This window comes from Pantherophis guttatus, chromosome 3, assembly GCF_059756535.1.
Source record: "Pantherophis guttatus breed Tessera chromosome 3, ASM5975653v1, whole genome shotgun sequence".
Taxonomy (NCBI): domain Eukaryota; kingdom Metazoa; phylum Chordata; class Lepidosauria; order Squamata; family Colubridae; genus Pantherophis; species Pantherophis guttatus.
The window spans coordinates 194,931,252-194,957,847 of record NC_142065.1 but is presented as its reverse complement, the minus strand read 5'-3'; the positions used below and the strand labels follow the sequence as shown (position 1 = coordinate 194,957,847).

Here is a 26,596-nt window from a genome sequence, read left to right as displayed (position 1 = left end):
CTACCACTCACAAGTGGCTGACAAGTATTTATTCTTGCAAATATGTACAAAACACAAAGTATTCCTCATTAGACTTATAAAAAAATATAACTGTAAACTGCAGAATACTTGCAGTTGCTAGTAATATGATTATGGCCTGCATTCTTAGGCAGAAAATATTATAAATATGAATTATAACTCTTCATCTAAGAGAAAACCATACATTCTCATTGTAAAGTATATATTTTATGTGAATATATAAGTTACAATTATTGCCAATCCAAGTCAAATCAAAGTTAGAGTTGATATAACTTTGATATAATTTTGATTTTGTTTTCCACATCAAGGAATAACCCAGCTTTTTTTAGGAATACTGATTAAATTTGTTGACTTCTCTTTGAGCATAGTTAATACGCAAAACAGACTATATTAATTTACCATCATAGTTTATCTTTTCCCAAATAATAACAACTGCAACAGTAACCACAACTGTATATATTGAGATATGGATGAGGGAAATGTGCCTACAAAAATAGTTTCTATCTATTCCTTTCATCCTCCCTTGTTTATAGTTTGTCTGAATCAAACCATTTGTGTTGTAGTGTTTGGACAAAAATGCAAACTTTTGGTATACAAAATTATCTAAAGGGTAGAAAGATGCATAACTGATGCAGCTCCCTGGATATAAAAGTGCATTCCATCAAATCCTTTCGTCCCACTTCCTTTAGATTTTAATGGATGAATTAACAGGAGGTGAATAAATGTTTGCTTGTGGCACTAGAATAATGTAGAGCAGGGGTTTCCAAACTTGATAACTTTATGACTTGTGGACTTCAATTCCCAGAATTCCTCAAGGCTGGATTAAAGTTGCCAATTTTGGAGAGCCCTGGTGTAGAGTAAAATATCTCTTTAGTTCACTCCTCTGCTCACAAGAGAGGAACAACAACTACTACAAAATCACCTTTTCCCAGATTTACAGAAAGAATGTGGGATAAAAGATAATCTGTATGCCTGTAACATAATGGAGTATAGAACACTGAATTAGCAAATGTGCAAAATATGTTTATTTAATATATTTAAAACTAAAAGGCAATTTAGTTCAGAATGTTTTAAAGAATAATGTTACTGGGTGACAATTTGCATAAATTTGTACTTCGTGGTCATAATAAAATATTGTATCATCTATGCTGGCTAAACGTCTCTGCTGCAGTTAGAAATAAAATAAATATTATGTTAAAATATTCCTGTGCTCAACTTTATTTGAAATTGATACTTTCACATAAGACTGAGCCACTAGATAATGTAATTAAAGCTTTATTATTGTTCAGTTTTATTGCAAATTCCATATGTAATTTGACACAAAGTACTGCTTTGACGTTGTGTTGAAAAATATAATATAATTTGCATATCAAATTTACTTCACTTAAAAATGCATGCTTATGAAAATGCTTTCTTAGTCTCTTCCCCATTTTACACTTTATATAAATGACCTTGTATGTATCTAAATTCTAAACATTTTATTCAATAGGTATTTAGTAGTGGATATTAGAAGAAAATAAATCAATATTTAGTCTTGTGGTTCCACAATCTGAATTTCAAATCCACTGATTTCTAATGCTGTAGCACTATAAGTTTTAAGCAACAAAGAACTGCAGTACGGTATATATTGGATATATACCCTTTATAAGATTTGATAGAAATAAATTCTCAAATAAATTTGAATAAATAAACACTGCTGCTAAGTACTCCATATGTGTTCATTCAAATTCATGGGATGGAATTCATTTGCACTCAAGTAGTCCTTAGATTATGTAATGCCACTTCCTGGTCTTTATCCTGCCTCTTCACCTTTCCACTCTGTCTCCATAGACCCCCCCCCACTCGCCAAAAAAAAAATTGCTCCAGACCAGGGGTGGGTTCTACTTACCTTACTACCGGTTCACAACGGGATTGGCGCATGTGCGATTGCTTTGCACACGCACATGCCTTGCTTCTGTGCATGCGCAAATCGCCGATGATGACATCCGGGGTGGTGGGCGGAACCCCACCACCGGTTACTACCAGTTCTTGCGAACTGGTCCAAACCGGGGGCAACCTACCATTGCTCCAGACAGACAGTCGTCCAGAGTAATTACCATGTAGCTGTGGACTTGAAAAGATGAACTAGTTGCCCTCTCATTCTGTTAGCTAAAACTTCTTCCAGTGATAGCAACGTGATTTTCCTCTTTGTTGTTATCAAAAGAACAGGTAGTTACCTTGTAAGTTGAGTTTTTCAGGAATTGTTGAAAACACGTAAAGTTTTAGAGAACTTTATGAAGTTTCTAAGTTGTTCAATTGTTATAGAAAATCCAGATAATAGATCTTATTCATTAAGATCTTTTAACATTCATTTTGTATTAAAACAAAATAAAAATAAAATATAAACAACACAATGGATCTATGATCAAAATCTTTAAATAATTAAAATACCAATTACAATTTTTATGGCTTCACTAGAAGTAAGACTTTCCATTTAAGTTGCTTTGAAATAACTGAATACAATACCATAAAACTTGGGGTGTTTGGGCTTTTTTGTGGGGTTTTTTTCCCCTCACGTTCCATCTTGCTTTATTCAGGGTGAAGATGTGGTATAAGTGTGCTTGTAATTTCTATTCTTAACTGAATGATTAAATAAACTTCAGCAAAAATAGAAAATATTTTTTTTCCTGTTCAAGAAATGAGCCAGTTTAGTGTAGTATTAGTTATAGATAACAAACAGAAGACTGTAAGTAACAGTGCTGCTTTAGCCTAAAAGTGACTAAAAGTCACTGTTTAGTGACTTTGGGCCAATCACCAGGTTCTAGTGAGTTCTAGTTCTACTTTAGTCATGAAAGCCAGCTGAGTGACCTTGGGCCATCATTCTCTCTCATCCCTTGGAAGAAGATAATGGCAAACTATTAAAAAAATTCCATATTCCAAAAGAACCATTAAAAAATGTCAATATGAAACAAAAATATGATTACAACAGTGAAATGAGATTCAAGGAAGCCACAGAAAATTTTAACATGGCCTTAAACATTAGGAGAAAATACTTTATATACAGAATATATATCTCAAGAGCAAGTTGAAAGAATGAGATTTTTTTTAACTGCTTGTCATGTGATGTATATACAAATGTATGTACCTCAGGTTTTGCTTCTACCTCCTCTCCTATTCCTTTCAATGATGTATTTTTCACAAAAGTGTTTTGTAAAATAAATACAGCACAGATAACTTAGAGAGGTCACCCTAAGGCTGTGAGACATCTTAATCCTTTGAGCAGCAGCTTTTGATGATTGCTTAGCAAAATGTGGTTCTATTTGTTTTGTTCAATCACAGTAGCATTTCCTGGACTTTTGGACACATTTGCCTGAGAGAGATATTGGGGCTGTAATATGAACCTAATTGTGTGATGAAAGGCTTGTATGAAAGATGGGGCTTCTTAAAAGAGCATTCTGAATAGCAATGTTAAGCAGTCTTAAAGGCAGCTTTAAGATGCATTGACTTCAACTCGCAGAATTCTCCAGTCAATGTGACTGGCTGAGGAATTCTGGGAGTTGATTTCTATGCACCTAAAAGTTTCCATGGTTGAGTAATACTGCTATATATAGCCACAGTAATAAGTCAATACAGTAGCCTTTGACTTTCAACCATTTGTTTAATAACCATTCAATGTTACGACAGCCATAAATTGAGGATTACTTGTAAGATCATTCCTTGTTCTGGTTACCAAATCTGTCAATAGTATTGCAATACTTAAAAGGGATTATTTGTTTGTTTACTCCAAAAGTGAGAAAAACTACATGAAATATGTGATTTAATCCATTGATTTATTTTTAAAGGTAGAGTTCATTTATTTTGCTTATTTGCCAACTTTACTTTTTCCTACCATATTGTAAAATAAATTGTTTTTTACTTTGTAGCACCTTGTGGAATACGTTCCACAGGTTCTGAAGGAACGGTTTTATCACCAAACTACCCTAAAAACTATAGCATAGGACATAACTGCATTTACTCGATTGCAGTTCCTAAAGAATTTGGTAAGTAGCAGGTTTTTTTTTATATGTATTGTATTGTATTGATACCATATTGTAGTTAAAAATTCCATATATTTTCTTTAATCTGATGCTTATTTTGTGGAGCAACCTATATAATACATCTGAAACCTTCATTCAAACATATAACTCCTAGATTTGATTCCAACTATCAATTTGTTATCTAGACAAATTATTTCACTTTTCTAGTAACAAGACTATTTCCTCAGACAGTGGTGTCTTCAGATATTTTGGAGTTCCGGAAAACTGATTGTGACCAATGCATAGCTACCAACTTTAAATAATACATTTTCACAGCATATACTTATAAACACAAGCAAATGGATTCTGAAAATTCAAATGGCTAAGAATTGGAGCTGTGTTGAATTTTTCAATGTGTGTTATTCTAACCATCAAGCTATTTATTTTGTAAATGACAAAATAGCTTAATGTATATTCTACTGAAAAAAATTGCTACTAGTAAATATGGCCTCTCACTTATTTGATTAACTGGTTTATATCAAAGGAAAGTCATATATCCCAAGAACATCTACAACAGCAATCATTGGCTTTGAAATGTGGGCAAATGGGATGATTGTAGCCCTCCAGTTTTTACTTCCATGCAGTATATGCAACATTGCTCATCCAATCACACCAATCATTATGAAAACATCGACAGTAACAGAGATAGAAGGGACCTGGGAGGTCATCTAGTCCAACCCCCTGCTCATGCAGGAGACCCGTACTAGGGATTCGAGCCACCAAACTGCTGACCTTTCTGATCGACAAGCTCAGCGTCTTTAGTCGCTGAGCCACCTAGCCACCTAGTAGACAAGGACATTCTGATATCTCCTTCTAGTCAAGTCCAGCATTTGGTGACATCTTTGTGGAATTTCTTTGTAGTTTTGCTGGTAGAAATATTGTCATTATCCTCTTCTTCTTTTCAATTTTCTAATCAAGTCTTTGTCCCTAACTGTGGGTTTCTAAAGGTTGGATCCCCTATCTCAGGGTTCCCAAACATGGCAGCTTTAAGACTTGTGGACTTCAACTCCCAGAATTCTCCAGCATAGCTGGCTGGAGAATTCTGGGAGTTGAAGTCCACAAGACTTAAAGCTGCCAAGTTTGAAGACCTCTGCCCTATCCACTCAAGTTAGGTTAGCCCAAACAAGTTGAAAGACTGAGTGATAATGTGGAGGCTGACATTCTGTAAGTTTGAACAATGGAAAGAAGTTTTAAATATATGTTTGATGTTTCCCGTTCTTCTTTGTGTGCACATGTACAGTTTATAGGGATGGACCTGTGTACTAAACTTAAGATTTGCCTTTCAGTATGTTCTCTCCAGAGTAATCTTTTTTAAAAGATATAAACCATTTCAGAAAAATCAAATAAAATTCATGTAAGACCGTTTTTATGAGCAAAATCTGAATGCAATGATATATCAGAGTGTTGAAATGTTTTATATAGAATACTCTGCAGGAAAATTTATATATAATAAAAGATACAAAATTTGTTTAGATCTATTAAAATAAAATAGAAATCGTCATACAAAGAAGCAAGTGTTAGTGGGTTGGTAAGTATGTGTCTGCATTTTATTTCAAAATAAGTGATATACATGAAATAATAAGTTTTACATTCATCTCTTTTTCTATTTCTTATTTTTTTTCTTTTTGTTTTTCTTCAGTTCTGCCTCTGTCTCATTTATTTCTTGATATTTTCTTGATCCTTTTTGCCTTTGATCACACTGATGCTTTCTCAGAGTTTTGTCATACTTCATGTAACTACGGAGTTACTTTAATTCAATGCAAATGCTTTGTTTGATAAGCTGATTTCTTATTCTTTGGGTTTCTCCTTTCGATTTTTTTCCCCCCATTTTCCAATTTCTTCTCCTTCAAACTATTTCCGTTCCTTATGTGCATTTTCCATAACCTTATGCAAAGGATTTTAGAAAGTAAGCCATATACCTTACTTTAGTTGTGATGTAATATTCACAGCTAGAGACGTATTTTCCAAACAGTATCTGTGGAATACTGCTATCCTAAGCTTTTCTTTTTTAGTGACTATGTGTGTTTTGTTAGTTTAGATTGCTCTTTTGATCTGTGAATCCTGTCACACAATGTCTTTACTCAAATATTGCTTATTATATGACACTACCTGTAAATCAGTGCTAATGCGTTCCAAGTTTCTTCTTCACAATCCTCAGAAATTCAGCAGCATTTATGGATTTCATTGTCAGGGTTCCAAGTAACATCCCCAAAGAAAGAAAATTCTGAGGCTTGAGTTTCCTCAAAGTTCCATTTTATTAGAGATGTCATATTGGCACATCTGGGAAAATCCAAATCTGAAAGCTTCCAGGTTTTCCCCACCCAAAGGAAAGTTCAAGTCCCTGCCCAACATCCACATGTTCATCACATGGTCCAATTAAAGCACCGTCCTAACTGGAGTTGCTTCCCAGTTTCAGCCGTCCAGGTGCAGGGCAAGATGTCCTTGACTCTCTGAGAAAGGAATGTTATTAGACTCTCTGAGAAAGGAATGTTATTAGAACTATATATCATCTTGGTTCCATATAATCCCCCCTCCCAGTTTCCCACAGTAGTAAATGTGGCAGGCCTGAAGCGCCAATGAAAAAGATGGCTTCCAGGCCTGACATTCATATGAATAAAACTTCATTTCCAGCGAATTGATCTTAAGTCTGTGAGTCTCTCTTATCACCAGAGATGGCCTCAGTAAACTGCTTTTCAGCTCATGCTTCCACTAGGCCAACTCCATGCCTATTTTGTTAGCATTGCAGTCTGACATCCATACAATATTTTAATGAATTTCCTGGAGTAAGGCAGGGAAAATATTCACTACAAGTCACTGGATGTGAGGGCGATCTGGCTGCGACATCTGTCACCCCATTGATCGCCAGGGTTGATTCGGCTGATCTGGCTGGCTAGGCGGGTGTCCCCTTCCTCCCTCACTGCTCCATGTGCGTCCCTCCCGAAGCTGCGCGCTCGGTGGAAGAGGACGACCATCCCAGATAGAAGGAGTGTACCGATCTTCGGTCAAGGGTATACGATAGCTGCGCTCCCCTGCTAGAACTACAAGTCACTGCAAGACTGATCTGGCATCTCAAATATAGGCATGCTTTTTAGGGTTTTGATGCAAAGGTTAGCTCTTTTTAGAATCATTTTTTTCCCAGCTGCCCTCCTTCCAAAAAATATTTTGCAACAAATGCACAAAAATACACATTTCTAACAACATGCATTTGTTTGGTCTGTATACCAAATGAATGACCCATTGGGAATAACCCCATATCAAAACAACTTACCCTATGTGCAGCCAGAATCTGAAAATAACATTTAACACAGCACAGTACTAAAGCAAAATGGCTCAGTTGAGATTGGCATATGTGGGACTGATTGAGGTAGATTGTAAGGGTGACACCGAAATATAATTTTATCATATTTTATTTATCTATATATTAAATGATTGTATTTAATTCCAAGTTCATTTTAAACTGTATTTTATTCCAATTTCATTTTAAATCATATTTTATTCTATGAGATTTTCTATGAGATTTTAGTAATAATTTGTGTCTGGAACTCTGCACTTTGATATGGCCCAAGGACTAATCAATAAAAAAGTAAACTGGAACTGAAACAACATGCACTTCTGTGGGTATAATTTACATTACTGGTTTAGAATAGTATAATATATGCCACATCTTCCAGAAGGGGGTATTATTTACTTCCCTTTTTGGAATCTGAAAAAAAAGAGTGTTGGAAACTCAACCATTAGTGAGTTTGAAGTAGAAAAGAGAGCATTGCTGCACAGCATTCTCTGTGGATAGCTCACATTCATCATGTTCACTCAGCTGAGGGTGTTTTCTGTGGACAATTTACCTGTAGGTATATTAATAGACTGAAAATGAGATGGTTAGGTCTTTCAAGGCAGAAAATAATGGACCAGGCAAGGTTGGTATGCATCCCATTACCACAAAGGAATGGGAGGGGAAAAACTCAGGGTTTAATCTTAGAGATGAGCAGAATATTAGAACCAAAGAAACTAGTTTTTGTGACTTTATAGGCTATTTGTATTTGCATTTTTTTTATAAAAAAAACCTTGTTTTATTTACCAGCTGTGTATTTGGCTACAGTTGCATTGAGAAAGCCTGTGAATGCAGTTGGTACTCCTACAAAGAGATTTATCATGGTAACAGAATATGTTCCAATGTAACTATCACCAATCATCAACATGGTTGAGATTTATTTTACTCTAGAATCCTATCATCTGGCTGAGATGTATTCAAGATGTATATTTTATCGGTTAAAAAATCAGCACCTCTGTTTGTATATGTATATGTTGTATATAGTTGTTTATATATATCAACAATATATATACAGTACATACAGTACCAACTGTATGTACTGTTGGTACAGTACATACAGGCATACAGTACAATATCTGTTTATTTTTATTCATTTATGATTCAGTATATTATATAATCCCAGGAAGTGAGTAAAGTTAGAAACCTAGTTAAGTAAGCTGTGTAAACTCAGACATTCTATCTATTTTCACTAAATCAGAGTAGAACATTTTGGGTCTAGATGTAATTATAAAAACATTGAATTTAAATAATCCTCCCTTTCAAAACAGACATTGACTTTAAAAGTGGAAAAACTAGGGAAATCCAGCACAAAAATTGAATTTATTCTATTTGATTTATGTCTTTATAGTTTTAATTTACTTCTTGCACTGAATAATAAAAGATAGTAGTATACACCAAAACAAAATAGTAAAATACTGTTCAGCATTCTTTCAGCCATGAATACAGTAAATAATCTATAACATAAAAATATGAACAAGAAATCTATAAATTAGTAACTATTCTGGATAACTAAATTTAAAGAAGTCTATTTTCCTAGTATGTTATTAGTGACATTTATATAAAAGGTACAATAAAAATACTAGCAATATAAAATATTTACCTTTTTTTTTGGCCAGTAACCACCTAATCAACTAAAATTCCAAAATAGTTACCTTACAAACATCTGTAATGTTGATATTTTGATATTATAATTCATTACATGGTTTAGAAAATAGAGTGCTAGGGTACTGTATTCTGAGAAATCATTATGCAACAAACCTCTTTTGATATCTGCAGGCGATATAACAGTATTTAGGAACCCTCAGAAAAAGTGTGTCAATTCTATCAGATAGAAGATACTAGAGATAAAATGAGTCTGGTATAACGTGCAATTAATGCTGTCAAATAGTGTGCTAGTTTTCCTGCTAAAGGGTCATTATTAAAAAGTAGAAGGAGGAGGAGGAAGAAGAGGAGGAGGAGGAGGAGAAGGAGGAGGAGGAGGAGGAGGAGGAGGAGGAGGAGAGGAGGAGGAAGAGAAGGAGGAGGAGGAGGAGGAGGAGAAGGAGGAGAAGAAGAAGAGGAGGAAGAAGAAGAAGAAGAAGAAGAAGAAGAAGAAGAAGAAGAAGAAGAAGAAGAAGAAGAAGAAGAAGAAGAAGAAGAAGAAGAAGAAGAAGAAGAGTGGCTTCATTTTTACCACTTTCACATACTTCCAACAACATTGTAAAAAGAATGAAGATTTGTCCATTAGGTTCGCTGTAACATTGAATTTTAGAGTATCTTTTGTGAGGATTCTTTATCTAGAATGACAGGATGATATAAATTGCATTGATGCATTCTGTTTCTTCCTACAAAGAGTTGGCCTCAAGTCTTTTCTAAAAATGAACGTGAGCTATAGCTCACCAGGCTTTACATGACATATTGAGAATCGCTTCCAAAAATCAGTGGAAATTTTGTGGAGCAAGAAACAGTTCTTAAAGGGGAAATTATGGTCTTAAATACCCAATTTGTCCTTTAAGTTTCCTCATAACATTAAAAAAATGCCAAAAAAAAAGCAGGGGGAGGGATTAGATCTGTCTCTAGGTTTTCTAATGGTTACTTTTATTAGGTTACTTTGGGGTTTTTTAATAGTCCTTTTTGTTTTAAAATCTTTATTAAGTTTTACAGAGCTACATTGGCTTTTTATATTTTCCTTTTTCATTTCCTTGTTGGAATTTCTTTAATGAAATTTCTATCTGTATTATTTATGTTAAATCATATTTTGGACACATTGCCTCCCCTTTTTGTACAATGTTTTTAAATCACATGCTAGACTAGCTATTTGAGTGCAACAAAAGGACAAAGTCTGAAATAAAAACAGATTGGATTAAAATTAAAATACAATTACTATTTATTTCTCATATATTTACTCCTAGGAACAAGCAGAATATGTTGGGAACTCAGTTTGGGACTAAATACTTCTCTAGTTTATCTTTATAACTGCAGGAAATTATAAGTACAAAAGCATGCTAAGACTTAACACCAATTTGATGGCACCTAATCAATCAATTCACCAATCAGTTATATCTAACACATCAATATTCTATAGGTGATATGTCTAAGGGTTTTTGTCCAGAATTTGGTATTTGTAATATATATATATATATATATATATATATATATATATATATATATATATATATATATATATGTAGGTCTTTGGTTATTCGGGTCTTCTCCCACGTAAAATTGGAAGTGTCTTGGCGACGTTTCGACGAAGTCTCATTCGTCAGCTTCAGGCTGGTGTTCTCGGCTTCGTGCTTCCAGGAGCAATGTGAGATCGCAGCTGTCTCTTCCTTTTAACTGCTAGTGGAGGTGTGAGCTGATTGGGTGGGAACTTGGCTGTGTTCTGATTGGGTGGAGGTGTGTTCTGATTGGTTAGGGGCTTGGCTGTGCTCTGATTGGCTGGGGTTGTGTTCTGTTTGGGTGGGGGCTTGGTTGTGCTCAGCTTAGTCTGAGTTGCAGGGGGATTTGAGCTGGTCAGCTGCGTTGTTATTGTTTGGCTTCGTGTTTGTGGCCGTGCGAGCTCTTCATGGTGGGTGTCAGTCTGCTTCATGTATGGATTGGAGGGGTTTAAAGTGGCTAATGATGCAGCTGCGGTCTGGCTTCTGGTCCTTGGTCGTGGCTCATTATCAGTGTGGGTTTGAGTCTGCTTTCTGCGTGGATGTGTGGTGGTGACATCAGGTGTGGCACTCGTGAGTGTGGGTCTGGTGTCATTCGTCGTGTTAGGGACTCGTTTGTCAATAAGGGCGGGTTTCCAAATGGCTGGTAGGCGGGAGGTATCGTCTCGTTTGTTCATGCTGTGTGGGCGTTTTTCTATCTCGATGGCTTCTCTGATTATTCTGTTGTTAAAGTGTTCAGTTTTGGCGATAGTTCTGGTCTTTTTAAAGTCAATATCATGTCCTGTGGCTTTAAGGTGTTGGACCAGGGAAGAAGTTGGTTCCTCTTTTCTGACTGAGTTCTTGTGTTCTTCTATGCGTGCACTTATTCGTCTGTTGGTTTGTCCGATGTATGTGGTGGGGCAGGCGGTGCATGGGATTTCATATACTCCTTGATTTTCTAACTCAATTTTGTCTTTGGGGTTCCTTAGGATGGTGGATATTTTTTGGTTTGTGCAGAATGCTGTCTTGATGTTATGTTTGTGGAGGATTTTGCTTATTCTGTCTGTGGTGCCTTTTATGTATGGGAGGAGGGCCTTGCCGTTTTCTTGTTCTCTGTCTTGGATTTTAGTGGGGGTTTCTTTTTGGATTAGGTTGGTGATCTTATTTCTTTGGAATCCATTGGATGTGAGTACGTTAGTGAGGGTGTGTAGTTCGGTTTTTAGGTGTTGTTCGTCAGCTAAGCGTTTTGTTCTGGAAATGAGTGTCTTGGCTACAGAGTTGATCTGGACAGGGTGGTGGTGTGAGAGTGCGTGCAGATAGCGGTTTGTGTGTGTTTTCTTCTGGTATATAGTGTGTCCTAGGGAGCCATTGGATTTTCTGTAGACTAAGACATCCAGGAAGGGAAGTTGGTTGTTCACTTCTGTTTCCATGGTGAATTGTATTTTGGGGTGTAGGCTGTTGAGGTGTGTGAGGAAGTTGTCCAGTTTTTCTTTCCCATGTGGCCAGATTATGAAGGTGTCGTCCACATATCTGAGCCAGAGTTTGGGTTTGTGATCGGATTTTTCTAGAGCTTGGGTTTCAAAGTATTCCATATGGAGGTTGGCAATGACAGGTGAGAGGGGTGATCCCATGGGTGCTCCTTCTGTTTGTTTGTATTTCTGTCCATTATAGATGAAGTATGTGTTGGATAGGCAGTGGTTGGTCAGATCTAAGATGTGCTTGGGGGGGTTATATTTGTTTTGGATAACTGTCAAGGCTTCTTTGATTGGTACTTGGGTGAAGAGGGAGATCTAATATATATATATATATATTAAAAAAACCAATCTTTGTTAGAAGAGTTAAAATTAGCAACTTTGTAAAAAGGTAAGGGACGCAGTGGTTCAGTGGCTAAGATGCTGAGCTTCTCGATCGAAAGGTCAGCAGTTCAGCGGTTCAAATCCCTAGTGTCGTGTAATGGGGTGAGCTCCCGTTACTTGTCCCAGCTTCTGCCAACCTAGCAGTTCGAAAGCACGTAAAAAATGCAAGTAGAAAAATAAGGACCACCTTTGGTGGGAAGGTAACAGCGTTCCGTGCGCCTTCGGCATTTAGTCATGCTGGCCACATGACCACAGAGACATCTTCGGACAGCTCTGACTCTTCAGCTTGGAAACTGAGATGAGCACCGCCCTCTAGAGTTGGGAATGACTACCACATATCTGCAAGGGGAACCTTTACCTTTGCATTAATCATGATTGTTTCTTGAATATTCTGGAAGAAGTGACACATCATGACATCAAATTATTTGGATGATTATATTTTATGGAGTATAAATAAAAGCTATTTCACTTTCAAATTTTCACCGCTAACTTTCTGTGAGGGAAAAAAAAATCACTGTAGTAGAGCTTGTTTTCAGTGTTTCATTATTCTGTCATGCAGAATCAGAACTTCAATATTTCATATAGTGATGGGCTTAAGCAAGAAGATAAACGATTCACAAAAGCACACAGCATGCCATAGACAGAATCTTTTTTGTAAACATAGGAGACTCATCATCTTTGACACACTCCCACTGATACTGCAGAAGGGTGCAATGATAACTAATTGTTTAACTCTGAAGTCCTTCACTGATTAAAATTAAATGGCAGTTGGTTAATTTTAATATCTCCCTCTCTCTCTATCTTTCTCTGACTCACAAGATATAATTTGTATTTAATGGTGGAACGACACATGAGTAAGCTCTCAAAAGTTTACAAGTTTGTTCTGTGGTAAAATGAAGGTACGTTTACTGATTTCCTGAAGGCAAAGTGAGGAAATTCAAAACCAATGTACATTTATGGCCTAGAAGTCATAGTACATTTATTTTTTAAAAAAATAATAATGGACAATTATAAAGTAATAATATTATTTTACAAGATCCAAATTAATATAAAATTTCTTAATTATAACCCTCAATATTTATATTAAGAAAATTGCAAATCCTGATGATACTAGTTAAAAACTATCATTGCTAGAGTCCCTGTAGGAATTTGATCATAAGATAATACCACTTTATAATGCCTTGGTAAGGCCAAGGAATACTGCATCCAATTTTGATCACCACGACATAAAATGATGTTGAGACTCTAGAAAGAGTGCAGAGAAGAGCAACAAAGATGTTTAGGGAGGCTAAAACATATGAAGAATGGTTGCAGGAACTGGGTATATCTACTTTAATGAAAATAAGGACTAGGGGAGACGTAATAGCAATGTTCCAATATCTCAGGGGCTGCCACAAAGAAGATGGAGTTAAGAAGTTGTAAATGCTCCCTCACTGGAAATTTTTAAGAAGATGTTGGATAACCATTTATCTGAAGTGGTGTAGGGTTTCCTGCCTAAGTGGGGTTAGACTAGAAGACCTCCAAGGTCCCTTCCAACTCTGTTATTCTATTCTATTCTATTCTATTCTATTCTATTCTATTCTATTCTATTCTATTCTATTCTATTCTATCCTATCCTATCCTATCCTATCTTATCCTATCCTATCCTATTTAACATACAATGAATTAGAATGCCCAAGAAAAGATGTTAAAATGGATTAATCAATTCATTACATAAACAAAGATAAAAGGTACAAAAGTATATATACCAGTAAATGACTTTATGCCATAGTTATTATATGAATACCCTCTTTTTCATAACATCATACATATAAATATAAATATACAGAGATCATTAATGTAAGGTTAAAGGAAAAGACTTACTCATAATTTATTGTAAAATATACTGCAACACAAGATATTTTTGACTTGCAGGTCTTGGTGGACAATGTCTAAATTCCTCTATTCAGTTTGACTGATTGTTGAGGGATAAGTTAAACCAAATAAGCATATCAAATCTTTTTCCCTATCTGCTAACAAGATTGTCCAGAGATAATCCTCCAAAGGGACTAATGTTAATTGGCTAGAAGATATTCTAAAAATATGTAATTTATACTGCAATTTAACAGTAGTTTGTTAAGCAGGAGTCCGAGGTGTGGCCCAGCACTAACAAAGAGGCAGAAAACAATTCTCTCTGAGTCACATATTTATTCAGATCTGGACAAAGGTGGGTCCTCCTATAAAGCTGAAAAAATCATAAATGCCTTTATACTTTATTTGGTTCCCCAAGGAGGAAATACAGCCATTTGCATGAAAGTAGATAAAAAGCAGAATTTGCTGCAATGTTTTTGCTCATCAAGTACATTTAGAAAGAAGTGTTTTTTAGCAAGTCCATTGTCACTAATCGGTAGTTTCCCGTCATGCCACTCCTGAGCTATGGACAGTTACATGTCCATAGCTCATTTATTCTTTTTAATCCAGCCATTTCGATGCAAGAAACTTGTTCATCCTAAAGCCAATCAATGGGTTAACCAGATTAAGTTACAAAGAAGAAATAACCTGTTTTATTGGGGACATAATTGGAGACAAGGAAGCAAAGGGGACTTAGCCAGTGGTGGGATTCAAGTAATTTAACAACCGGTTCTCTGCCCTAATGATTTCTTCCAACAACAAGTTTGCCAAACTGCTCAGAAAGTTAACAACCGGTTCTCCCGAAGGGGTGTGAACTGGCTGAATCCCACCACTGGACTTAGCATATTATAAATGATGATTGTCCTTAATTCCTTCAGTCCTGACTGCCACCTCACAAGTAAATTTAGCCACCCAAAAACTTAAATTACTACTGAAAGCTGTTGGTTCTCCTTTAATATGGAAGAGTTGTAGTAGGGAAATCTCACCATGCTAATAGACGGAATATTTATTTTAAAAGTTCCAGAGTGCTCTGAAGCATTTTGGGAGATTCAGATCCAAAGAACTGTGATAAAGTGTATTCGTAGCCATAATTCCAATTATGCAGTACTGAACTATTCTTTCAGTTTGTGATGACATCTTTCATTCTTTCATCCTGTCTTTGCTTCTAATCCCTTGAGCATCCCCATTGCCTTCACTATTACCGTTCCAGTTCCACTCAATCTTTTTCAAAAATGTAGTGCACAAAAACTGGAAACAATATTCAAGACAGAGTCTGGTTGAAGGAGAAGGAAGTGTGTGAACCTTCATATAGTTGTCCAGTAAAGACATCTGCAGTAAAAACATAGCTTTGCAAACAGTAAGAGTAAATTTCTAGATAGAGTTGTTAATTAAAGTGGATTATCTTTAAAAAAAAACCCACTTTCTTTTCTTGTCTCTCATGCCTGGACTACATTGTTTCTGTTGAAAATAAGAGACAAGTCATCATTGTTTGCTTTCTTCCCACCTCCTTCAGTTTGTAACTAAAACTCTTTTCCATAAGGAGTATTTCCAAGTTAGATTTTCTCCAGTCTGTAAAGATGCAGTTGATTACAGTTCCCAATGGGCATAACTTTGCAGTTGTCTTTCATCAATTTCCTTTTTTTTTCTAAGCCTATTTCTAAAACCCATGAAGATTGTTTAAAATTTTATTGCTATCTTAGAGGATATAATATCATCTGAAAATCTGATAAGCATTTCTTTGATAAATTTGATAAGCTTCCGTTTCCCCTAAAATCAAGAACATCACAATAGTCATTTCCCCCCGGTGACTTCTACATCCATTACTAGTACTGGGAAATAGGACATTTTTAAGAAGTTACTAATAACAACAGTAGGAGCCATTGCTTTCCAGAAAAATCTCCTGTTACTTAAGTTTTTGAATATGTGAAATGCTGTCTATCCAAAATAGTCTGTGCTCTGCGATAGATCTGGAACAAATATAAAAAGGAATTAGTAAGAGGTAACATCAGCAGGACACTAAGAATTTGTTGTTCAGTGGCCCATACAAAATTGACTATAGCATACTTCTGAAAATGCAAAGACAAAATTTGTTCTGCCAGCTGAAACAAATGCAACCAAATAACGTTGTCAACCCAAATTATCTCAGGGAGATAGTTCAATGATTGTGGAATCTTCAGACAGTTTAAAAGCCATGTCATTCCACAGTTACTTTGGCATTGTCAGTTTTGCTTTAAAATGCACTTTGTATTGGAAAAAGTAGTAGCATAAACAGAGAGTTGATTAAAGGGCAAAACATCTAGGAGACCATATGAAGCATGACAGAAATACAGTAAACTAATATGTTGCTTTAATTATATTCTTAAAGTGTTGCATTTCTCCATTCTTCACAGTATTTCAAATAACTATTTGCTTCATCTGGAAAAATTGTATTTATTCTTATTGAAGAAAATATGTTTTACAAAAATCTTAGGGATAATAATTCCCAGATTATTTGTTGCTTTTTTTTTGATAAAAAAATAATTTATGTTGCTGAATCTTCATTTGCCAGTATTCCCTGATATTATAAAATTGCTTTCTAAGGAACTCTAGTGTTAATTTAAAAGAGTTGTGATCACCATCACAATTCATTTAAATGGTGATACTATAATGTAATAATTATAAAATAATTATACTGTGAATTATATGATACATTTAGTAAGCTAGTGGTTATAAGTTTAATATATAAGGTAGACCTTTCTTCTTTGTCTGGATTTCTGGATTTTTTTCCTTCCTTCCTTCCTTCCTTCCTTCCTCCCTTCCTCCCTCTCTCCCTCCCTCCCTTCCTTCCTGATTACTTAATTTGTTATTGTTTTGGAGCATATCCTGACATTTTTCACTTAATATATATTTTTTATTAAACATACTAGACTTCTACTACAACAGCTATATCCTGAAGGCTACATCATGTCATAACTGTGCTAAAACTTTCTAGAAAGTTTTCCATATTATACCCAATATTTGTGATAATTATTATCAGAATGGTAAAAGAGATATGGTTGAATCAGATGAGGACACCTCATCTCTATTTCTATATGCTAATGATACAAATATTCTATCTGTAACACATGTGGGTATGCACTGATGAGTTAAAGCCTTATTTATTACTCCAATACCTTGAAATTAATTATTGTAAAACAAAAGTTGTAGTATTTTTAAGAAAGTGCATTAAGTTTCCAATTAACTGGGAGATCAACAGGACATCTACTAAAAAGGTTTAAAACCTTCAATTATCTAGGTGTTCAATTTCAATTTTCCACTTGTTGGAACAATCAAATGAGTGAACTTAATGTAAAAGTTCAAAGAGCATTTCTGCAATTATCAAAAGAAGCATACCAACCATTACATCTCAGCATCAATTAAGTTATTTGAAGACATAGTTCTGAATCTCATGCATTATGATATCCAATTCTGTATCTACAAGGAAACCTCTAGGCTGAAAAGCAGCCGATCAGAATTTTAAAAATATATAGTTTTTGTCCTTCATTCAACTCTTAATGGTCAAATATGATTAGAACTATGTTGCATCTCCTTTGGGAACTGTTTGAGACTTTGTCACCTTAGATTCCTATCTAAGAGAAATTATCTGGAGAAACTCCTCAGTACACGGTACCCTGTTATATAGATTTGTTTTGTCTTTAAAAAGACAGATAAATTATTATTTGGCCTACTGTGCCTTTTGAGTCTGAGCAATATCCATTCCTGATCTCGATAAAACTTTGACTGAAGAAAATGTATTGTATAAAGTAATTTGGCTTATTATTATTATTATTTAGTAAAAAGAGAGTAACATATTTGAAAAAAAAAAACAACAGAAAAGAAATGAAAGATTGTAATGCTATATAATTAACTGATTTTTATTAAGATGTTGGATTGTATTATTTGGAAGAGTTGATAATGAAAAATATTTTTGATTATAATAAGGGAATTTAACAAAATATTAGGAATTACATTATGTTGTAAGATTTTAAATTTAAGGAGTTTAACTTAGAGATGAAAAGGGGAAAAATTGAATTTTATTATTATTAAGATTAGAGATTAGGATGACGGGTAATATTGGTCTATAAAAATTAGAGAGAATAAACACTATGACAAAAAGGGAATATATAAATTGTGTTGGAGATGACTAAAAATTGTTTAAATTTGTGAACTGGCCAATACTCTGTTCAGAAAAAATACATTGTATGTTGTTTGTGTGTTTATGTAAAAAATTAAAAAAAAACTTTTTACAAAAAAAAAAAAAACTTTGGCCGAAGATAAGGAAAGGATTTAGGATCAAGACACAGCTAGTGTTTCTCATCTTTGTTATGTGCACTTTTTCCTTCCTTTGGCAATATTACTAGATTTAAAAACAACAACAACAACAACAATCATTCTACATAGCCCACACAAGACATTTTTATCCCTGGCCTGAATCAACATGTTATGCATTTGGGTGACACTACACTAGGCCACTCTCCTTTATGAGCATCATACTTCTATATGAGTTCATCCAGAGATTGCAACTGAAATCTTTAGTATATTACTAAAAAAAGCCTTTGTACACACAGTGCAACCTTATCCTATCTATTGTTAGAAATTGTGCATATTTATATGACCATGAGGTGACTTTGCTCCTTTTGCAACCAATTTTCAAAACCTCCCAGATGGTTACAAGATTTTTATCTATGGTTTCTACGACTGTCCAATATCCTGTTTGCCATTACTGCTTTTACCAGGCCTCCCTTACACATACGCACCCACAGATATAAGAAAGAACGTATGTCTTTTTTTGTGTGTTTTCATCGTCCACTGTATTTGATGTACTTTTAATGATTATTCTTGGTCTGTAAACACATACAATTCAAATTCTTTTTGTTTTGTAGAAAAATAGAGTTATCATTTTTATTTCATATTTCCTTTTCCTTTTGCCTTTCTATGGCTCAAACATATTTTCCCCCAGCCCACTAAATGTTTAATATTAATTTTTTTTACATTGGTGGAAAAAAAGTAGTCAGAGTTTTTAGACTATGATTTGTATACTATAGGAAAGACCTTACAATCTAATTAAAATGAGATACAGTTAGTCATGGCACAGCATAAAATGTTCCATTTATTTTTAGGGCCTAAAAATAGCAACGTAAGTACTAGCTTTAACAATGGGAAAGAACATACTTGCACTGGAAGAGAAGGCACAATCTCCCTTTTATTATTTTATGAAGCTCATTAAATGCAGCCTACTTCCTTTCTGGCAGTTTGTTGAAAAATCTTTGGAGAACAGTGATCCATGGCTTTTAAATGCCTCTGTAGTTCACTGAGTTCAATGTAATTGTTGCTGAGCCTGGGGAAAAAAAATGCTATGTGGCTACGTAAAAATGTACAAGAGGAAGAAATTAAAGACTAGTTTTCACAGCAATGAAGCTCATAAGACGACGCAGGTGAGGAATCATTTAATGAAAGTTCTCCCCTCATTCACATTTCTTCCACATCCAAAATAAAAGTATTCCTAGATAAAGGACAGTCAGCAACCCATATCTATGTAAATTTTCTACAGAGAAGGAGTGAGAGAGACAAAGAGAAATAGATAAGGATTGATCATGGTATGACAAGACTCCTGGAGTGTCAGTATGTATCCCTGATGTGGTCTAAATTATAAAGAGTGGTACAGAAGAAGATACAATGGTCAGTCTTGCTAGACAACCACTAGGAAAGACAAGATAAATGCAGAAAGTTAATTCAATTGTGTGACTTTTCATTTGAGGATGAATTACAAATTCAGGTTTAGCATTTACTCACAAACACAATGTATTGTATTTTCATCATAGAATCTGAATTCACCTGTGTTACTTACTAACATCCTGGTGAGACTTGATTTCTCTGGATACTGGATGAAGGCCCCTCTGTCCTATAAGCATTTAATCCTAAATGACATGATATTTGATTCTCTGGATATTTTCACACTGATATAAGCATCAGCACTATACAGATAGATAGATGTAGATATATATGATAGAGATAGAGATGGAGATCAGATGATAGAGATGCAGATATTGATGTAGATGTTGATATAGATTTAGAGGGGTGTGTGTGTGTGTGTGTGTGAGAGAGAGAGAGAGAGAGAGAGAGAGAGAGAGAGAGAGAGAGAGAGAGAGAGAGGGAGGGAGAGAGTTTTCCAGCTACAGCTATATGTGTGACATAGTTTTGTTCACTTTTCATTACTGGACTATCACTGTGTCCATGTGCCACAAAAATATGGCCACTTACAGTAGAGAAACTAAAGATTATACTGAACCACATAAAATTATATTTCTTTTGGCTATGAAGTTCTTTGGATTTTCACTTATAAAGTTTTGATATATAAGGGGAAGATGGGGTAATCCCATGTTAGTTATTTCAGCAGTAACTTCTGTGGAACAAAAGTTTTGTTGCAGAGCAAAAATAAGCAGGGCTTAATTACACTGAAACCCTTTTTCATATCATAGAATTTTTAAATCAAAAACTTCATACATGTCTTGTGCGTCAATAAAATAACAAGACAGACATTCACACCAATAAAATGCAAAGGATGAGTCAGTGCTATTTTGTCAGAAAAGATCAAAGAAATGTTGCAATGACATTTTTAAAATACCTTATTCAAAGCTTTTCACTCCTTATTTTAAGTTCAAGGTCAATACTGTATCACTTAGATGCTGATTGCTTAATGTAAAAACCATTTCAAAATCACTTTCAAGCCTTGGGTTTATTGGAGGAATGTTTAGCAAATTTTATGTCAAGACCATCAGGAAGTATTTCATTCACTATTACAGTTTTTGTAGGTGTGTCCACAAATCAGATTGTGGTAAAAGTAATAATTCAGGATGAATTATGAATTTTCTCTGCTCTCTCCCTCCCTCTCTCTGTCTCTCTTTTTCTCCCTGAATAATGCATGAATAATAATCAACTTTTTAAAATGGGCACCACAACTTATTCTTTGGAATAATTATTCTTTGTTTTATTGGAGCTTGATTTATTTGAGATAGGAAGAATTGTCATTAGGATAGCTGGCTTTCAATTGACTGCCCAAGAATATGTGCATAATGGAGCTCGACATTTCAAAAATTGTAAGAATAATGACTGCTTTGAACACAGATAATTTTCAGAAAATATCAGTGTTTCAATTTAGTACTTTTAATACATTTTGCAGCTCAAATTCAACCTGACAGAAAAGTTTGTTAGTCTGATTATATGTATGTGTGTGAGAGAGAGACAGAAACAGGCACATACTCAGAGAGAGAGAGACAGAGAGAGACTGAAAGAGAGAGACAGAGAGAAACAGAGACAGACAGGAAGAGAGAGAGAAAGAGAGAAATGTTGTCCATATGTTTCTGTTGTTATAGTGCTCCGAATACATGTGAAATATATGTGAAGAAAATAGAGTATATCTACCCTTAGATAATTACATTAAGTAATTGTACCAATTAACAACCCAACAGAAGCATTGAACAAAGCCTTTAATTTTTCTTTCTTAAAACCTTTTTGGGAGTTTTCAGGTCCAAATATGGAAATAGTGAAGGAAAGGCATGGCTGCCATCCACAGGGCAGTCAGCAATATCAAAATGATGGGCTCAACGAGAAAATCAAAGCCCTAGGCTTTTTTACATTTATTGTGATGCATGTGGCATTCATTAAAAGGTGTGAGGCTTCAATCATCCAGTCATATACTTCATTTTGTTGTCATTTATGATTCTTGTAGATTCCCCTCTAGGGTTCTCAGTCAGTCTGCTAGGTTTTTAGCTTCGTATTTTTTAAAATGATATTAGTTTTGAAGACAGACTATATCTCTAGACATCACTATCTCATATATGAGAATATCAGTTAGGGATTTGCCAATATGTGCTTCATGTTTATTGCCCAAAGCAAAGCAAGGTATGCAGCCAATTTGACATTGTTGATGACCTTTAGGATGTCTCTAGGTGACCATGTCTTTCCTTTGAGTCACCTAGACTATTCTATCTGGCAATAATCTATCCATGTTCTAGATGGATAACATCTTACCCAGAAAATTTTGTGCCTGGAAATTGTAAAGTTGCAACCTAATACAATAGATGTGTTTCCTGCTATGTTTATTCTGCTACTCCCAAGAAAAATGGAAAGTCTTTTGATCACAGAGCATAATTCATTTTGCTTTGGGCAATAAATATAAAGTATATGTTGAATTGTGTGTGCGTGAGCATGCAGATACTCAGTTATAGTGCAACTTTATCATATTTATGGACACATCTGTCTTTAATGGAATGTTTAATAGAACATTTTCCTCCTTTAACTTTTGGGATTGCAGCTATGTGCAGATCAGCCAGCTAAGGAATAATATTATTGATTTGTTTATCGAGGAAAGTTTAACTGTGGTAAAGAAATGCAGAAGAGAACTGTAGTAAAGAAAAGGTCATGATTCTCAAGTTCATCAGAACCATCTTAAAAGTTCAGAAAGTTAGACAATTTAATTGACCTTTTTGGGCTGAATTAGAATAGAATTCAGCGATTTTATACTAATATAGGTGGATGCTGGTCTTTATTGGCCTTACATTAACTTTTGTTGGCGTCATCCAGTAAGGGAAAATTTATTGAGCATATTAATATTTAATAAATATTACTTAATTTAAAATAGCTGATGCCATCATTTCCATAAAAGCAGTAAGTAAATTACTTGTTTTGTGACAAATAATTGTCTTTTCTCTGCATAATGGATGTGGGTTCTTAATACCAGAACTTCTTTAGCTTTTGTATTTGTAAATATGAGAAAGAGAAGGAGGGAGAGAGCGAGAGCGAGAGAGCTGAATTTCACTTTTGAGAAAATGTTATTTATGTTGCGTATAATGGAAGGGATATGTGAATGGATCAGTGATAAATATTATTGTATTGATTTGTATTAAAAATGTCTATCTTAAAGAAGTTGTGTCCATAATGAATCACAAATATGTAATTCAAAAGTGTATAAACTGTATGTTTCATTGTGGATGACCTTTTGCATGTGTTGTATTGCAAAATTATGTAAAATTTTAATGATATAACGATTTATATGATGTGAGGGTGATAGTGGTTATCTATAGTGTGATCTATGCATTCTTACTTCCCATAACTCTATATGGTCCATCAATTCTTTTTATAGAGTTATTGTTCTGGCCTAGGCTTCCTGAGTGAGTAAAACACACGAGTAGTACCAAAAACTTCTTTTATTGCAACAGCTTTGAATTCTGTTCATTCACAGATGAGTCCCAAATAGTTGTAAAGAGTCCTTTGGGATAAGGCTGATAATCACCCATCTTTATCTCCCTTGACATGCGCCAAAGACCTAATTGGCAAAGCCACACGGAGTCCAGAATCAAACAGAACTTCAGACTTTAAACTGAGCAGAATTAACAAGGTTGCTTCCTGTAAAGGCCCACGGGCCTTTGCTCCTCTTTTAAGTCTTATGGGAGGGGCCAATCATCTCCAAGCCCTACTCCCAAGTCAACCCTTTTGTTTTAACCGTTCTTGCCTTCTGGCAGCTCTGCGCATGCTCCCCATGTTCCTCTGCTTCACTGAGGTCCGACTCTGGAGGCTCTGGTGGCAGCACGTACCTCCCAGATGGCCCTTTCTCTTCCGCTGACGCAGAGCTCTCATCCGAGCCTTCCCCAGACTCCAGGACTGGTCCATGTTTCTCCCCAACCTCCTCACTGTCTGACTCTGCTGCCAGCTCTGCAGACCACTGGCAGACCACAACTGTTATATTCTTTTTGTTGAAATGCATACACATAAACACATACATGTATATATTCAGTGCTATATAGCTATATCTTCAAAATGTGTTTTTTTTCTTTCTGAAAAAAAGATTAATATATGTATAAACAGAAATAAATATCTATAGGAAAAACTCATACTACTCTTTAATTTCAATTTAATTTTAAAATAAATAAACTTTGACCAAAAAAACTCCAATATTGAAATATTACACTAAATGTGGACATATATTTTTCAACACCTGCAACTTGCTTATTTTCACTTAAGCTATTTTCACAAATAGGATTTTCAAAATGTTATATTTTCTACCATTTCTTTACTTTACCTCATAAATTCAATTACATACTTATTTCTTACAAGAATCTTGAAAAAAAATTCCTTTCTTTTTTTTTTTTTTCTGTTGCTATTCAACAACCTTTTCAGAATTTATGTAAGCAAAATTATTTCAGATACAGAGATTGCCATCACTAAACAATAGTGGTCATAAAGTGCAATATCATAGCATCGTCCTAATTCTGATAAAGGAGAATGTTGAGCTCAGTATTAAAATGAGGGGTCTTTGGTGCTCCCTGATTATGCTACCTAGTTTGGGTAATGAAATGTCTATGTCAGTGTTCCAAGTAATGCACCCATAGAAAGATGAGGCACGTAGATTCCTCAAGGAACCATTTATTGGATACATTATATTGACACATCTGGTGAAAACCGACTGCAAGTTCCCGTGGTTTTCACCTGACTAAAATGTGAATGTTTCCACTTTTCCCCAAGTCATCAGTCACATTGTCCAGTAGAGGTGCTGGCTGGTTGCTTGGTTATTCCATTCCTCCTCTTCCCAGCCACCTCTTGGAATGTTCTTGGTTCCCACAGGAAAAACCCCAGCTAGCTATTTCCCCACTTCCTGTCCCTTCTTCTTCCTTGTGGCAACCCTGAAGCCTCCCGGCCTTGACTTTCATAGAAAGGAATGTTATTATGACTACATATCACCCATGCTCCATACAATTCCCCCTCCCAATTTCCCACAGCAGTAAATGTGGCAGGCCTGAAGGCCCAAATGTAAAAGATGGCTTCCAGGTCTGACAGTGGAAGTAGCAGGAGTCTCAAGTAAGCAAATCAGGGGTGCCACATCTATGGCAGTGGTATGCTCCAGGAAAGAGGGGCCGGCCCTTGGAGGGATAGTCCAAGGTATATTTGCACAGGAAGGCCAGGAAATACGTAGCATGGCAGGGTACAAGCCAGGGGTGGGTTCTAAATTACTTTACTACCAGTTCTGTGGGTGTGGCTTATTTTGTGGGTGTGGTTGGAGGGTCATGTGACAATTCTTTAGGATTTAGCAGAGGTACTGGCTACCAGGCTTTTACCTGCTTGAAGAGCTGTATCGGTCTATCAATTTGTTTTTGGAAGCACCGGTCTACCCATTTGTTTTTGGAGGCACTGGTCTACTCATTTGTTTCTGGAGGCAGCGGTCTACTCATTTGTTTTTGGAGGCACTGGTCTACTCATTTGTTTTTGAAGGCACCGGTCTACCACCGCACTGCCTTTTAACACTGATCAGCTGTAGGGCAGCCCTTTGAAGGCCTGCAGCAAGAGTTTAAACAGTTTTTTTCCTTCTAGCCAATCAGCTGGGACTCCGGAGGCAGCAAATAGATTGGGGGTGGGGCCAAATAAAAGGTAAGAATAATGTGGGGGTGGGTGGGAGGGCCCAGGTCCCGAACAAAGAGAACTGGTTCAGTGACGTCATATCGTCACCGCTACCGACTCGGCTGAACCGGGCCAAACCGGGAGAAACCCACCACTGGTACAAGCAGAAGAAGGCTCAGTGGTGGATGGTGCAGTGTGGTATGAGCAGAGAAATGGTGGCTGAGAGAATGGTATGACATGGTGGTATGCAGGTAGATCAGGGATGAATGCTATAGTGCAGCATGAGCATAGGGAGGCTAGAAGGTGGATGACATGATATGGAGCAAGTGCAGAAAGGCTGGGAGTGGGTTGGGGCACAAACACAGGAAGCTTGGGGGAGTTACAATAACTACTTCCAACGTTTCCTGCCTGTTCCCCAATGACTGGTGAAGTATAAGTGTGAGCCAATTGGAAAGCAGCTGAGTCATGATCATGTGATCACAGGGATGGTGTGATAGCTTGACTTTGAGCCAGGGGTGAAATCCAGCAGGTTCTGACAGGTTCTGGAGAACCGATAGCGGAAATTTTGAGTAGTTCAGACAAGCAGCAAATACCACCTCTGGATGGCCCCAGAGTGGGGAGGAAATGGGGATTTTGAGGTATCCTTCCCCTGGAGTGGAGTGGGAATGGAGATTTTGCTGTATCCTTCCCCTGCCATGCCCACCAAGCCACGCCCACCAAGCCATGCCACACCCACCAAGCCACGCCCACAGAACCGGTAGTAAAAAAAATTTGGATTTCACCAGTGCTTTGAGCACTGGTCATAAGTACCACTTGTTCAATGCCATTGCAACTTTCAATGGTTCACTGAATTAGTGGCCAGTAAATGAGGACTACAGGTATAGGTGTGATGTACAAACAACCCAACATAATTAACAGAAATAA

General features: G+C 35.9%; 1 protein-coding gene across 3 annotated transcripts in view; it reads left to right on the top strand.

The window, feature by feature from the left end:
- CSMD3 (CUB and Sushi multiple domains 3) overlaps window positions 1-26,596 on the top strand; it is a 695,220-nt gene that overhangs the window by 514,756 nt on the left and 153,868 nt on the right. For all 3 annotated transcript variants that reach the window (XM_034422197.2, XM_034422198.2, XM_034422199.2), the window contains one exon: window positions 3,921-4,037. In XM_034422197.2, coding sequence (XP_034278088.1) covers window positions 3,921-4,037 — 117 coding nt within the window. The remainder of the gene's footprint in view (window positions 1-3,920; window positions 4,038-26,596) is intronic.